Raw genomic sequence first — 14,656 nt, forward strand, 5'->3', positions numbered from 1 at the left:
GTTTGTTTTTTAACCCTCACCGAGGATATTTTTTCCATTGCTTTTCAGAGACAGTGGAAGGGAGAGAGAGACATTGATGTGAGAGAGACACATCGATTGGTTGCCTCCCGCACACACCATAGCGAACTTCCCAACCCCGCAGCCCCAGCTTTGCCCTGCCTGCGTAATCCAGATGATGATCTCCCCCCCCAGGGACTGGGATAGGTGCAGCATCCTGAGCTGACGCAGCAATGGGGCTCTTTTCTCCTGCCCTTGGCTACCACCATCCCACCCCAGCACCACACTGGGACAGCCCACTTTATTTTAGGCCTTGGATCCCAAATGTTGATCTGAACTGAGATGACAGATGGTCAGATGATTTTGGCCTTGACCCATGGGCTGCACGTCTGTCCTTGGGCAGGTCTGGGGCTCAGGTCCTGCCTTTCTCTGTTGGCCTGGCCACATCAAGTCCTCGACCTGGAGCTTCTCCTTGGTGCTTCTGGGCCGGCTGTCCCTCCCAAGGCAGGAGGCCAGGAGGGAAGCCTGCGCCACCCTCCCCAGTGGAGGGGGAGACGTGCTTCAGTCACAAGTGGCTGGTGGGGAAGGACGTGGAGGTCGCTGTGAGCAAAGGTCACAGCAAACTCAGCTGCTGAGTCAGCGGCAGGTACCACAGAGCACAGGCTCCGTGGAAGGAGGAGGTGCAGCCAGCAGCTTTCGCAGCTGTCACCCACACAGGGCTCCTCTGCTCGGTCCAACCGTGTGTCTGTTGTGTTTACTTGGGGAAGGACGCATGAAGGTCCCCTTCCTCCGAGAGCACGTGGCGCTGCTCATCATGGGATGGATCTGCTCAGACCTGCTGTCCATTCTTCCTGAACCACTAAGGTGCTTCTCCTCCTCAAAGGAGCTATTTCACGTGTCAGTCCCAGCTGCTGCTGGAAACATGCAAAGGCAGGAAATACTGTACTATTTCGCCCAGCATTGCCTGGCTGACTGCAGGGGGCTATGTGGATCCACTTCTGGGCATGAGGCTGCCCAAGGACTGCACTTAGGACCAGGCCTGGCTTCCCTTTGGAGTCCCAGCACCAAGCAGCCTGGGCAGCGCCCTAGAGTGGGTGGGGAGTGAGCAGGTGATGAGGTCAAGCCTGGCCACATGCTCTCCAGGCCTGTTGTAGCTGTGCCGTGTCCACAGAAGGACACTGGGCAGGGGTAGAGTCACTGCTGAGACTGAACCAGGGTCAGAGCCTCAGATCGTGTCCCGGGTTGGCCCTGTATGTCGACAGATGGGAGCCACGTGAGGGCACCTTGCAACCAGCTTCCCAGAGCCCTGATATGAGTCCTGCAGCACCAGCAGCCAAATGACCTATGGCAAGCTTTGGGCAGAACCACTAACTCCACTTTAAAGGACTCTGTTCCCGGAGTCCTCCATTTGTTAACTGAGCCATCGCGGCCCTTGGTTTTGCTGTGCTCTTGGCACCCTTGCAGACAAAGTTCATCATTGCCATCCTCAGGAGAAGCTGCTTGCGCCTGTGGACAAGGCTTGCCTGGAGCAGGTGTTCCTCCCGGGTGCCCTTGGTTCTCAGTTATTTATAGGATCACAGAGACCTATATTGGGAGAGACCTTAGAGGTCATCCATTCTACAAGTATTCACAGCACCCGCTGGGTAGCCAGTGCTGCCCAGTCGAGACCGTTCAGAGGCTGTAAGCCTCTGAGATCTGACTTGCTGGGTATTTTCTTTTGGAAATGTGAAATTGCTTTCAAGAACACAGTCAGGGGCCTGTTCCCCCCACCCCACCCGCCTGTCACTACAGTTTCCTCTTTTGGATTAATGCTGGCATCTTCTATTCAGGGAGCAAGCACATGGAAGGTTCTCGGCACACAGTAGGTTTTCAGTGAATGGTGGTTTCTTTCTTTCCTTGATGTGCTGAAAAACAAAGGAAACAAGCTTTGGAAGCAGGCAGCCTGTGTTTTAACTGCTGTAACACAATCCCAGCCTCTTACAGAAAATACCCAGGTTCTTCCAACTTCCACCTCCTTGGATTTGGGAAGGATTTTCCATGAAGAGGAATTGTGGGGACCTGTTTCCCATTTCGTGACGAGCAGTTCCTCTGAGGTCCAGAGCAGGGCTGGAGACTGGAGGGGCTTAGCTCTGTGCTTCTTCCGGGCAGCTCTTGTTGCATGTGTTTTGTGCATTTTCTGAAAACATGGTCCCAGGGATCTATAGGAGCCGGGCCTTTCATTAGGATGTTTCAGAGAAAACTCACAACAGAGGAAGGGATGTGAGGACACCACGTGCTGATGTGTCCCCCAGCAGAAGGCCACCTCTCTTGCCAGGGCAGTGTGTGCACTCCTGCCACGTCCTATCACCTCATTCCTTCATCCTTTCAGGCCAGGGAGGGGTGATGGCCAGCACCAGGTCCCTGCACCGTCCCTCATTGGCATCCCCATGCCCAGCTCATGCCTGCCTAACTAGTCTCTTTATAAATGAACCCTCCCAGAACTGTCCCAGTGGGGTGCACCTTTCCCTTCCGGTTGGGAAGCAGCAAGCCCCAATTGCTTATGGAGACTTTAAGCTGTTTGAGCTGGACACTGGGACGCCAGGTGCTTAAAATGGGACGACATGAAGTTCCTCAGAGGACGTCATTAAGGGCAGCTGGGGGCCTGGCAGCTTTGGGGATAAAATTAGCAGTTTTGGAAACTATACTTAGAGACGTTCTCCCGCTGACAACCTCTAAGTTCTTAGTTTGGTCTGAGAGTCTGTTTTTAAATCTCTGACATTGCCCCTCATCGTGGTTGTGTAGGGGACTCGGCGTGGGAGGGGACAGAGGCCCCAGAGCCTCAGGTCCTGGCTTTACCCTCAGGAGGCCGCGTGAGGGTCACTGTGGCGTCTCTCCATGTTTATATTCCTGCTCTCTGGCCGTCTTCCTCAGGTGATTATAAACAGCACAATCACGCCCAACATGACTTTCACCAAGACATCCCAGAAGTTCGGGCAGTGGGCCGACAGCAGAGCCAACACTGTGTTTGGTTTGGGATTTTCGTCGGAGCTGCAGCTGACAAAGGTAAGGTGGCCCTTTCCATGGCGCAGGACCTGCAGTGGGGGCAGGAGGGAGGGACTGAGCAGGACGCCTGCCTCCGCCTGCAGCTCCACCCGTCTGGCACCACAGGGCTGTCAGACCAGGTGACCTTTCAGAAATGCCAGGTTCCTTGAAACGGAGATGTCACTGGGGAAAGGGAAGCATGTCTGACAAATGCTGCCTCAGAGCCTGAGCTTGAGCATCAGGAGGCAGCTCGGCCAGCAGCGTCTGACCGTCTAGTTGGAGCACTTAGAGACAGGGAGTAAGGCGACGCCTAGTAGCAGGGCTTAGCTGGAGTCCCCACACTGTTTGAGGTGTCACACAGTGTTTTTCCCCAGGGAGCAGGCTCATAGCCTTGATTTGCTCCTCCGAGGGGCCTAGGATACACTCTGGATGTTAGGTGGCCAGGAGCAGGTAGTGACTGACCAGACCGGGAGGCTACAGGGTCCCACCCAGTCAATGAGAGGAGCCGAAAGCTGGTTTTAGGAAAACAGGTTTCCTTTCAGGGTGGTGGGAGAGCCCTCTGTAGTTATTAAGACTATATCGGTTGTGCATAACCCACGGACAGAGCGTGGGGAAGGCCTGGGGGTGGGGTGGATGTGGGGTGAAGGGGGTCAAGGGGGGGGAACATCGGTAATACTTTCAACAATAAAGATGTTTTAAAAAAGAATATATTGGTTGAAAGCAAGACTGGCTAATTTACATAACATGGGAATGTGTTGGAAGAATGTCAGAGTAGCTCGAAATCCAGGGAGAGTGTAAAACGCAGGCCCCGGGAGGTGAGTGACGCCGCTTTTTGAAATGAAGATGATCAGAGAGAATTCACGTAAAATGGAAGCAGGTCGGATGGTGCTTTCCTGGGAGGATGGTGCCGGAACCTCTGTCTGAGGCGGGCTGTGTGGACTGCCGGTCTTTCCATCCCAAATCGGTGCCTGGTCTGGGGCGGGCGGGGAGCGGTCCTCCCTGCCGAGTGCCCCTTCCCACCCCTGCGGCCCAACCACACTGACGGGGCTGAAGCCTCAGATCCCCGGGGAAGCACGAAACGGGGAGGCTCCTGTCGGAGGCGGGGTCCAGGCTGGGCCACCTCAGGTCACACGCCCGTCCGGCCCCACACCTGAGCTCACGGGTTCCCAGGGTGGTCTGAGAGGACCCCTCCCGGCTGCTGGAACGACTCCTCCAGTCTTTGGAGGAGTCAGAGCAGGAAAAGCAAAGGGGGAAAGTTTCCAGGAAAAGACTAAAGAAGGAAGAACTCAAGACAGAATAAGTTTTTAAAGCTCAGGCTTTTGTGCCTCTGAGCACTGGAGGGACCTTATGCCGCCTGCTTCTGAGAGCGGCCACTTCTCCTTCCTCCGGGGGGAAGGTAACGCCCTGTCTCCCGGGTCACCCCGCCCCCCGCAGCCCTGCAGTCCCCGCTCTGTGACTGGGGCCTGCCCTTGTCACAGACACTTATCAGATGAGCACTCGGATGTCTCCTTTGTTCAAAATGTTTCGAATCAGCCTTTCCCTCCTCTTTGAAGGGAACGATTAACCACAGCGATTAACCACACGCTGACAGATTACCACGGAGTGAGGCCGGCAGTCTTGGCAAGTGGCAATTAACTAGCAAAGAGGAGCTTGGGCGTGAAGGGTCCCCAAGGCGTGCTGCTGAGGTGACAGCGGTGGCTGGACATCCCTGACTCCACAGAGCAGCCACCCCCAGGTCTGAACCACGATCTCCAGGATCGTAGGTCAGTGCTCAACTGCTGAGCCACACCGGCTGGGCCAGTATAACTCGATTTAAAAAATGTGTATGTGTAACAGATAGATAGAGGTAGGAAAACGTCAGAAGTTTATGAGGTGAGTGTTTATCTCTGGGAAGTGGGTCTATAGGTTTAAACACTTTTTTTCTAAGCTTTGCTTTCCAAATGTGTAAGCATCTTTACTTTCTGTAATAAGGGGGGAGTATTAACGAGCCTTAAGACTTGGAGGGAGGGGTGTTCTAGCAAAGGACAGCCATCTGGCGCCTCTCTCAGAGACAAGTCCTCTAGCAGCTGGAGGCTGCGGGGAACACGCGCTCCCAGGCTGTCTGGATCGCTTCCAGCTTCCATTATTACAGATAAATCTCCGATCCTAATATGTTGAAGGCCTTTTTTTCCCCCCTCTCTCTCTCATATTCTCAATTATTCTCGTAGAATAGTTTCCCAGAAGTGGTATCAGCTACGTCAGTGGGCATGGACATTTTTCTCACTCATGGTACATTTCTCCAAATTGCTTCTCGGGGCTGTACGGATGCACAGCACTACTGGAAGTATCTTTTTTTTTTTTTTTTTAAATATACCTTTATTGATTTCAGAGAGAGGAAAGCAGAGGGAGAGAGAAAGAGATAGAAACGTCAATGACGGGAGAGTCATTGATCGAGCCCACAACCCGGGCCTGTGCCCCGACCGGGAATCAAACCCCGATCGCTTGGATCCTAGGTTCACGCTCAGCCACTGAGCCATGCCTGGCCGGGAGGCACCGGGTATTACAGTTCTGTTTCGTGTTTGCTAATTTAGCTGGCAGAGAACGGATCTGCATTTTCAGTGAGGCTGAGCAATTTTTCTGTAATTGGCTGACTTACTGCCTCTTTCTACTCTTGAACTCCGCCATTTGTCTGTTGGGGTTTTCGTATTTTCTTTTTCAGTCTGCACAAACTGCTCTCCCTCTCGGGAGCGCCCCTCGCCTTTCCCTTCCCTTCCCTTCCCCTCCCCCCAGGCCTATCACCTTTGCCTTTCTCTCGCCTGAGCTCCAAGGGCCCTTCTTTTGCTTCTGTCACTTGTTTCCTGGGCCCACGCAGCCCAGCTGGCTCACTTCTCCTACCCCTGTAACTTTCTAAATAAACTTTCTCTTGTAAGAAAAAAAAAAAAAATCCGCACCAACTCTCTCTTTCCCGAAGGGGACGGCCCCTTTTTCCTGTTGTACTAGCCTCACTGCGATGTTTCCCCAGGCACTTGTTCCCTCCTGATTGACTCTCTTTCCTTTCCTGTTTGGAAGCTCTAATTATTTCGTCATCAAAATACACCGCTGTTGCTGGCCTCGTGGACGTACTCAGAGGGTAGCCTGTGCTCAGAGATTAATGGGTTCGTAGCAGAAGCCACAGAATTGCCGGTAGCCTTGCAACTTGCTGGCTTCCTTTGTTTCTCGGCAACCAGTTAGCTTCCTTGCTTTGTAACGCCGGCACCGTCTGTCACAGAATGTTCTCTGCTCCGGCAGTGTACTTGCTAATTAAAATCAGCCGCCTTGTCAGTGGCTGTAAGCCCGTGATTGGCGTGATTGTTCTGGGATTCTAAGAATTTTTTTATTATGAAAATATGAAAACACTTTGGAAAATTAGAGAGCATGGTATAATAAACACCCATGTACACGCCACCTCGTTGTTAACATTTGCTGCATTTCTTTCTGTTTCATTGTTGGTGAAGTACTTTAAATTACAGGCATCCGGGAAAGCATTTCACACCTAAATACTTCAGAACCTATTTCTAAAAAAAAAAATGACATTTTTCAACAACAGTAACATCATTAGCACTTTTAATTAAATAAATAGCAATTTCTCAGTGTCCCCCCACCCAGGCCGTGGTCACATTTCCCCAGTTGTTTGTGGTTGGTCCATTGGAAACGGGGTTCAGTCCTAGACCACATGGCGCATTTGGCATTTTGTTATTTTGTATCTTAAGCTTTTAGAATCTAGAACAGTTTCTTCTCCCCAACACTTTGGATGTTTTTGTTTTTTTATTATATTGACTCATAAGAGTTCTTGGACCTTCCCGTAGACATTGTGCAGTTTTTCACAGAGTCCTTCTTGGTACAGCTGAATTTCTCTTCTCAGATTTGTATTAGTTACTGTTAACCAGAGGTGTTTGTTTCATTCCTTAATCGTCAAACTAGCTTCGGAAGCTTAGGAGCTGATTCAGATCAGACCTTGGCAAATAGTGTTTACTGGGAGCAGTGCTCCTTAGATTGATTTCTTTGTGATCTTGAGTAAAATCCTTCTTCTGGATCCGTACAGAATTTACTGGCCTAAAATGAATGAAAAATAATAAAGGCGGGTTCTGAGTATCAGCCGTGGAAGAAAAGGTTAAGAAAAACCTTAATGACTGTTCTTCATGTTCAGTTTGCAGAGAAATTCCAGGAGGTGAAAGAAGCTGCCAGACTAGCCAGGGACAAGTCGCAGGAGAAAATCGAGACCTCGAGTAATCATTCCCAAGTGAGTAATTTGTCCATAAAATAAACCCGAGTGTGGTCTGTGATTGAGACTCCGCGTACCTTGTCAGGGCATTTTGAAGGCTCTCTGACTGTTAGCCTGCTCACACCGAGGCGGACAGGACATGTGTTTATGAGACTTTTTCGGGATGTGGTGATGTATTTTTGATAGGAAATGGTTGTTGAGATTGGGGCGATGCGTGTTCCTGGCCCCCAAGAGGCGTTCTCTGGTCACCATTTCAGCACCAGGGACAGGGCAGCGTGCTTCCCTCCCGCGGTAGGAGGTGGGGTCCACGGGGAGGGTGATCACCTGTGCTTGTGAGGGAGGAAACTTGATGGGTGCCAGCCCTCGTCTCTGTCTCCCTCTTGTAACAGAAGTCAGGTGGGAGATGGAATCCCAACAGCTCCGGTTCAGCCAAGGGAGGTGTCGCTTTGCCGAGAGTTCAGTAGTCTGTTTACTTAACAGCGATGAGTGACCGAAAGAGACCTGTTGCGACCTAGATTACAGACACGTGCACCCCCGGTGCCTACGTCGCCATATGTGGTGGTGGGTGGGAGGCTTGACCGAGTGACACGGTTATGTGTCGGGAGACAGGGAAAGGCAGACATCGGGAGCAAAGATTTCGGTTTGGGGTTAAGCGTGTGTAATAGCAAGACGGCCAGGAGACGGGGGGGCTGGGAGCGAGGTGGGCGGTGGGGGGACAGAGACGCACATGGAGATTCTGGGAAGGACCTGGAATTCTTCCCTAGCACGTAGGTTATTTATCATCCAGTGGTTGGCAGACGTCGGAGGCGTTTTATGACCGTTGATGTGGAATTGACATGAGGGTTACATGCGTGTGGTAGGAAGTCAGACGGTTTTGCTCGACCTTTTTTTTGTGGTGCAGAGATGTAAAGTTAGCGAAATTTATACGCACCCTTCCCTTCCTGGCTCCTTCCTTTGCCTTCACGTGTGTTGGAAGCTGAGTACGATCTCACTGAGATCTTTTCCAAGACCAGATGAGATTTCACCGCCATGCGGGATGACTTATCGCAGAAAACCCCTCCGAATGTTCATCGCAGTGCTAAGTAGTGATGGAGACAGCCCGCGGCCGTGTCTGGCCCCTGCCGCTTTGCTGAGTGTGTGTGTGGACCGTCCTCTGTCGCCCCAGGATTGTTGAGTTGTCTGGGCCTGTGATAGCTCTTCTCCTTCCTCATCCAGTGCTTCTCGTTCCTTATTGTAAATCTTTCCTCCTCTTTTAATCGGTGGCTTCCATCTGTTACTTAAGGAGGCCAGGTCCCCTTCCCTGGAGTGTGTGAGGTTTGCCTGGGAAGGGCCCCGGGTGCCCTCTTGTCCGTGAGGCGCAGGCTTTCTGAGCTCCCCTGGGCCCTTCTGGGCCTCACCCTCCGTTCCTGATGGTCTTTGGCTTGTTAGTGCTGCTGTGTGCTGGGAGGGGAGCTGTTCTCCCACACTCAGAACCAGGTCCTCGGGGTGCCTGACTTGCTGCCACTCTGAGGACCTGCAGTCGCGTGTGAGGTGACTCCCTGTGGCCAGGAGTCTGGGAGTGAAACCCTGCCTCCCGCGCAGGCGTCCAGTGTCAATGGGACCGATGACGAGAAGGCGTCTCACGCGAGCCCCGCCGACACCCACCTGAGGTCCGAGAACAGCAAGCTAAAGGTCGCGTTGACGCAGAGGTAAGGGCTTGAGTCCAGACGCTGTTTCTCTCTGCTCGGTGCTTCCCTCAGGATGCTTCTGTGGCCTGGTCCCTGTGGCTTCGGGAGACGGGCAACCAGTCTCACCTCCTGGCCAAAGGAAGACCAGCCAGCTGGCCTCATGGCCATTCTCCAGCTGGCTGACCACGTCATACACAATTTGTTGGTACCCACCTCCCAACTCAGCTGGCCTGGCCCGGCCTGATCCTGGAGCATAATTCCTGTGACCTGACCTAGGATTCCAGAAAGAACCAGGACTGTTTTTTGGATTGTGTGTTTTGTCAGGTCTTTCAAAGGACAGAATTGTGATCGGCCTCTGTTCTTTCTCATCAGGCGGTTGTAGGACGATTCCTGGCTATTTAAGGTGCAGGGCGCTGCCTGAATGAAAACCTGACAGCCCTGAAGTCAATGTTTTGAAATCCCGGTTTAATAGGGAAATGAATTATAGGAATGGGGGTGAAGCCACTTCCCCAAATCAGCTGAAGTCCTCAGTCATCAGTCCTGGGATTAATCAGATGATAATACTTTCTGTTCTCTCAGTCTGTATTGTTTGAAACAGAAAGTGTGTATTTTCCTATCACATCCCCGGGTCCTCGAGGCTGAGGGATGAAACACGTCGCAGATTGTCCAGATACAGCCTTACTTGCCTTTAGAAGCCCTTAGAGACAGAGCTCTCCCGGCCAGGCGGCGCTAGTGGAAGCCAGGACTCTCCAGCCCAGGCCACGCTCTGCACCACAGATTTGTTCCCAGCAAGGGGACCAAAGGAGCCTCCAGAGCAAACCGCCTCTGAGGGGAACCTGACTCCAGCCTGTTTTTAAAACTTCTTCACTGAACACATGGGATCAAAGATAAACTCGGGGGCTTTCGTGACACCATAGAGGTGTCCCTCGGATCCGTGGTTAGAACCCAGTCCTGCCCTCGGGAGTCCCAGTCACTGTCTCCCCAGCTCTGGGCTCTCAAGTCTGGGTCCCTTTAAAGGCTCTGAGAAGGCACAAGTGACAGTGGGACCATTATTGCCTGTTTGTTTGTTAAATCTGGGTCCTTTGGCTCCAAGATCGGTGTCAGGAGTTTGTTGGAAGGGACCAGGAGCGTCCATGAGATTCTCAGAGGGCCCTGTGGTCGCCCCCACTTCAGAACCTCTGTCCTGAGGCTCACCGCAGGGAGGAGTGGGGCCCCTCCTGTGCCCGGGTCAGTCTTCCTCTGAGGCGTCCCTCGAGCCTGGTCTCTTCCTTCTCTAGGAATTCTGTTCTTTTCTAAAGTGATTCCTTAAGAAAATAGCCCAGCGAGGTGATGGGCTCACACTAGAGAGTGACCAGTCCCTCTTGGCACTTTTCCCTCCAGCCAGCCCCCGGGTGGAGAAGGCGGGGTGGATGGAGAGCACCGGCCTCCTGGTCACCACTTGGCCTCTTCCCCACAGTGCCGCCAACGTGAAGAAATGGGAGATCGAGCTGCAGACCCTGCGGGAAAGCAACGCCCGGCTGAACACGGCGCTGCAGGAGTCTGCGACCAGCGTGGAGCAGTGGAAGAGGCAGTTCTCCATCTGCCGAGATGAGAACGACCGGCTGCGGCACAAGGTGGGCCCTGGGGGAGCTGTGGGGCCGGCCAGCGGGAGGGGCGCCGGGGCTCCTCCCCCCACCACTGTGCCTTCGTCCCCACCACGGGAGGAAGGCTGGCTGCCTCCCTCCATCTCAGTAACCGACGTGCTACTTTAATTGAGCCAACTGTTATAATTCCTGTTCCAAAGGGGAGAAGAGTAAGAGGGAGACGTCAGCGTTGCCTCGCCGACAGCGCCCTCTTGACGCCAGCTGTGGCTCGGCCTTTTCTCGCAGGTGCCCTCCTGGGCATTTTCTGTGGTCCTGTGACCTAAGGTGGAGAAAAGGGGACCCAGGGGGTGAGTGAAGAAGGTAGATGCAGGAAACAGTGAGGAGCGTTGGCTCAGAAATGCTGCTTCGCACAGATCTCTGTCTCTAACGTGTGAGTGTGGACGCGAGAGGAGCAGGGCCCTTGACGCGGAGGTGGGCGGGTGCTGGCCACCATCATCCCAGGCCGCTGCTCTCCCCCCTCGGCACGAGGGCATTTCAGCTGGTTCAGGATTCACCCCTGCTCTTTGTAGCTGGGCTGAGTGATGAGGTCGTTTTGCGTGGCCAGAGAACCCCCAGTTGAGGCTCGAGGCCGCTGTGCGGCCGTGTTCCTGAGCGGAGCCCCCGGAGACACTGCTCTGTCGCGCGCTTGGTACAGATGCCACGGGAAACTGCTCGTGTCGGTTTTCATCCCAGTGCCCACAGTGCTGACAGCGAGGGCACCGGGCCAGGTGCTGAGTCGGCACGCTCCCTTCCCAGGCCGACGGGTCTGCCCGTAGAGGGATGGGTTGCCCTTTCTCTTTCTCCAAGCAGAGCCGAGTTCCTCTCTCTGCGCCTGAGTATGAGAGCTCAAGGGCAGGGCAAGGGCATGGAGGAAATGCTCCCGAGAGAACCTCAGCTTCCCTGATGGCAGGCCCTGTGGGAACTTGACTTTCGGGCTTCTCCGGCAGCCCCTTGGCTGGGGGTTCACACCCCGAGGGGTGGTGCAGGCCACCTCTGGGCAGTGTCCTCACAGTGATTACCCAGTGCATTCACCTCTGGGATGGCTGCTGCCGCTTGTGGGGAGCCCGTCAATGTGGCACTTTCGTGTTACATGTAGGTCACTCCTGTCCACTTTGCACACACAGTTTGGCCTCTGGAAACACTCACCACCAGATGGCAGTGCCAGGAGTCTCAGCCGGGGCCTTTCCTCTGAGGAGTGAGGCTGGGGAGGGAGAGAAAGGTGCACTCTGGAGATTTACCAACTCAGCTGGCATCACTCCCTCCCTGAGGAAGAGGCCTGGGGGCCGGTCTCCTGCGTGCATCAGCTGGGAAAGGTCAACTTGATATAAAACGTTTGAAATGTCATCTTGTCCCGTTTGGTGGCCACTGTCCCACAGTGCTCTGTAGTCTACCCTGCTGGCTTAGACCCGTGAAATGGAATAAGGATTAAAATGATGCAAAGTCATTCTGGGGAGAAGCACATAGATTCATGGGACATCTGGCCCCTGCTGGTTCTGAATCCTTAAAGCAAACCCAAAGTTTCTGTCCTGTGGCCATGAGAGCAGCCAGAGCCCAGAGCAACCTAAGGGCAGGTCCGGTGACTCCTTGGGTCTGCTGGTGGTAGGTAGGGCATCTCCCGCTGGAAGGGACAGGACGCCCCTCCCGGAGCCACACGGAGTTGGATTGCAGCCTCTGAGAAACATCAGTGGGTTAGTTTATGGTTTACCTCAAAAGGAAGCATCAACAGGTCTGTGGTGATCCTTTGTTTAATGACCAACATAAACTAGCATCCCTGCTTCCCGTGTGATGTTTCCCCAAGATTGACGAGCTGGAAGAACAGTGCAGTGAGATAAACCGAGAGAAAGAGAAAAACACCCAGCTGAAGAGGAAGATCGAGGAGCTGGAGTTGGAGCTCCGGGAAAAGGAGACGGTGAGTATGGAGCTCCGACGCGCCCCTGGGTGCCCTGGGCCTGTGGGTGATCTCCACCCAAGGACACAGCAGGTGACTGGGCATGTGACCGGCCCTGGCAGCTGCCGGGCATCAGCACAGAGATAGAGGCAAGAGTCACATCAGGGCACAGGTGCTACAGCCTCCTCGCTGTGTGTAGCGTGCGGTCAGCCTCTCCGATCCAAGAGGGAACTGCGCCTTGTCCCGAACACTGGAAGCTGCTTTAGGTGCTCTGTCACCAGCCGTTGAATCCTGCTGTCAGATTAATGCAGTGAGAGCCAACAATCCTAGTCACTTGTTTTCTGAGTCAGGACAGCTGAGTACACAGACACTGCAGACCACGGGCTGGTTACCAGACCTCTCTCAGCCTCAGTTTCCCCACCTGCAAAGCAGGAAGCCCAGGAAGGCCTGCCTGTCACGAGGTGTACGGACTCCACGCGATAATGCGTGGAGCGCCCTGAGCCCTTCGAAGGCCGGGGTGCCGAGTGTCATCGTCATTAGTTATGCAAACATTACAGGCTCCAGAAGCTCCTTCTGTTCCTAGTGCACAAGGGGGTTTCCAAGGATACATCTCGGACTTGTGTTCACGTTCTTTTTGAAACTTCTGTCCCCTGTAGGAGTTGAAAGACCTCCGGAAACAAAGTGAAATCATACCTCAGCTCATGTCAGAGTGCGAATACGTCTCTGAGAAGTTGGAGGTAAGGGGGAGGCTCAGACGAGAGCGTCACTCATTTCTCTGGGGCCGTTGCCTTCACGCCCAGCAGCGGCTGCCTGCTAGGTGCCGCCTCTGCCCCCACAGAAGGCTCAGCAGCATCTGTCTTCTCCCTTTTCCACATGACGAAGGTGTCCTCTGCCATAGCCCTAGTGCAGGACTGTTCCCAGTCCCCAGAAGCCCTTTCAGGACCACAGAGGTGGTGGGCAGTGGGGACAGAGGAAGGGCTAAGAGCACGCGACCCGGGTGCTATCCCACCTCTCCACTCCCCAGCCAGCGACCTTGCACACGACCTTGGGGCAGACGCCCCTCCCTGGCCTCAGATTTCTGATCCATAAAAGGAGGGTTGTGACCACCTCCTTTACCTCCCAGCGTCTCCCCACTTCAGGAGCCCTCTATTAAGGTTCACAGCCCCAGGATTAGTAACTGTGTTGGGGTTCGGGGTGTTAGAACGGAACCGAATGGGCCTCTGCTGACCGCTCTGGGACTGGGGCTGAAAATGCCGTGTGGTGGGATTCCAGACTCTGCTGGGCCCTTGTGAAAGGGTCGGTTAGCGCGGGGCTCCCCGCAGGCCTTCGCGTTCTGCGTCCTGGGCGGGAGCGTCATTTTTTCAGCCAGAAGCTGGTCGGTCATCCACTGTGTCCGTCGGCACCTCTGCAGGAACAGGCAGGGGAGCCGGGCAGCTGAAAGGCCCCCGCCTTGTGCTGAGGAGCTAACCCGTCAGGGATGCAGCCGGGGGGCGGGGGCGGACACGGCGGGCGCCCCCATCCCTGCTCTCCAGCCCCCCCTCTGTTTCGCTTCAGGCTGCGGAGAAAGACAATCACAACCTGGAGGAAAGAGTGCGCTTGCTGAAGAGGGACATCGAGGAGAGTCAGTACCGTCAGCGCCACCTAAAGGTGGAGCTGCAGAGCTTCCTGGAGGTGCTGGACGGGAAGATCGACGACCTGCATGACTTCCGCAGAGGCCTGTCCAAGCTGGGCGCCGACAACTAGGGTGCGTGAGCCCGCCCGCGGGCCTCGCCACGCGTGTGGGACCCAGGACGGGACAGCCTCCTGTTGGTGTTGCGTCTGTAAACGCGTCTGCAGCGGGGCCTGTCCACTCGCTCGCCTCCGGGATAGAAGTCTCCTCGCGCGCCTCTGGCCTTTCGAGGTTGTGGGCAACTGGAAGGTTCTGACTCAGGAATCCAGACTAGGTCTACCTTAACGTTTACGCAGTCAGGGCAGGGATGTTTATATCTTTCTTAAGGGTTGTTGCAACCACACGAACTGAAATAAGTTTTCTAATCCAAATGTGAATATCCCTCACACCTCCTCTTTCCAAATGGCGTTCGGAGTGTTTGAATGTCCACCAGGCGCCCTGTGTGGGGCGTGGAGATGGACGGTTCCCTCCCGGTGAGTACCCAGATGCTTTAAAGCAGCTACTCAGCAGCCTTGTCCAGAGAAAAGACGAGTGTCGTGGGCGCGCCTTGTG

At 54.3% G+C, this 14,656-nt stretch overlaps 1 protein-coding gene across 1 annotated transcript in view; it reads left to right on the top strand.

The window, feature by feature from the left end:
• The window catches only part of HOMER2 (homer scaffold protein 2), a 28,144-nt gene extending 13,938 nt beyond the window's left edge, over positions 1 to 14,206 (top strand). Inside the window, exons 3-9 of the mRNA XM_087829261.1 lie at positions 2,908 to 3,039; positions 7,184 to 7,276; positions 8,807 to 8,946; positions 10,382 to 10,538; positions 12,346 to 12,456; positions 13,092 to 13,172; positions 13,990 to 14,206. Of these exons, the coding sequence (XP_087685387.1) occupies positions 2,908 to 3,039; positions 7,184 to 7,276; positions 8,807 to 8,946; positions 10,382 to 10,538; positions 12,346 to 12,456; positions 13,092 to 13,172; positions 13,990 to 14,178 (903 nt within the window). The 3' untranslated portion in view covers positions 14,179 to 14,206. The remainder of the gene's footprint in view (positions 1 to 2,907; positions 3,040 to 7,183; positions 7,277 to 8,806; positions 8,947 to 10,381; positions 10,539 to 12,345; positions 12,457 to 13,091; positions 13,173 to 13,989) is intronic.
• Positions 14,207 to 14,656: the final 450 nt, after the last annotated feature.

The sequence above is a fragment of the Miniopterus natalensis genome, chromosome 22 (assembly GCF_054644295.1).
Source record: "Miniopterus natalensis isolate mMinNat1 chromosome 22, mMinNat1.hap1, whole genome shotgun sequence".
NCBI classification, from domain to species: Eukaryota; Metazoa; Chordata; class Mammalia; order Chiroptera; family Miniopteridae; genus Miniopterus; species Miniopterus natalensis.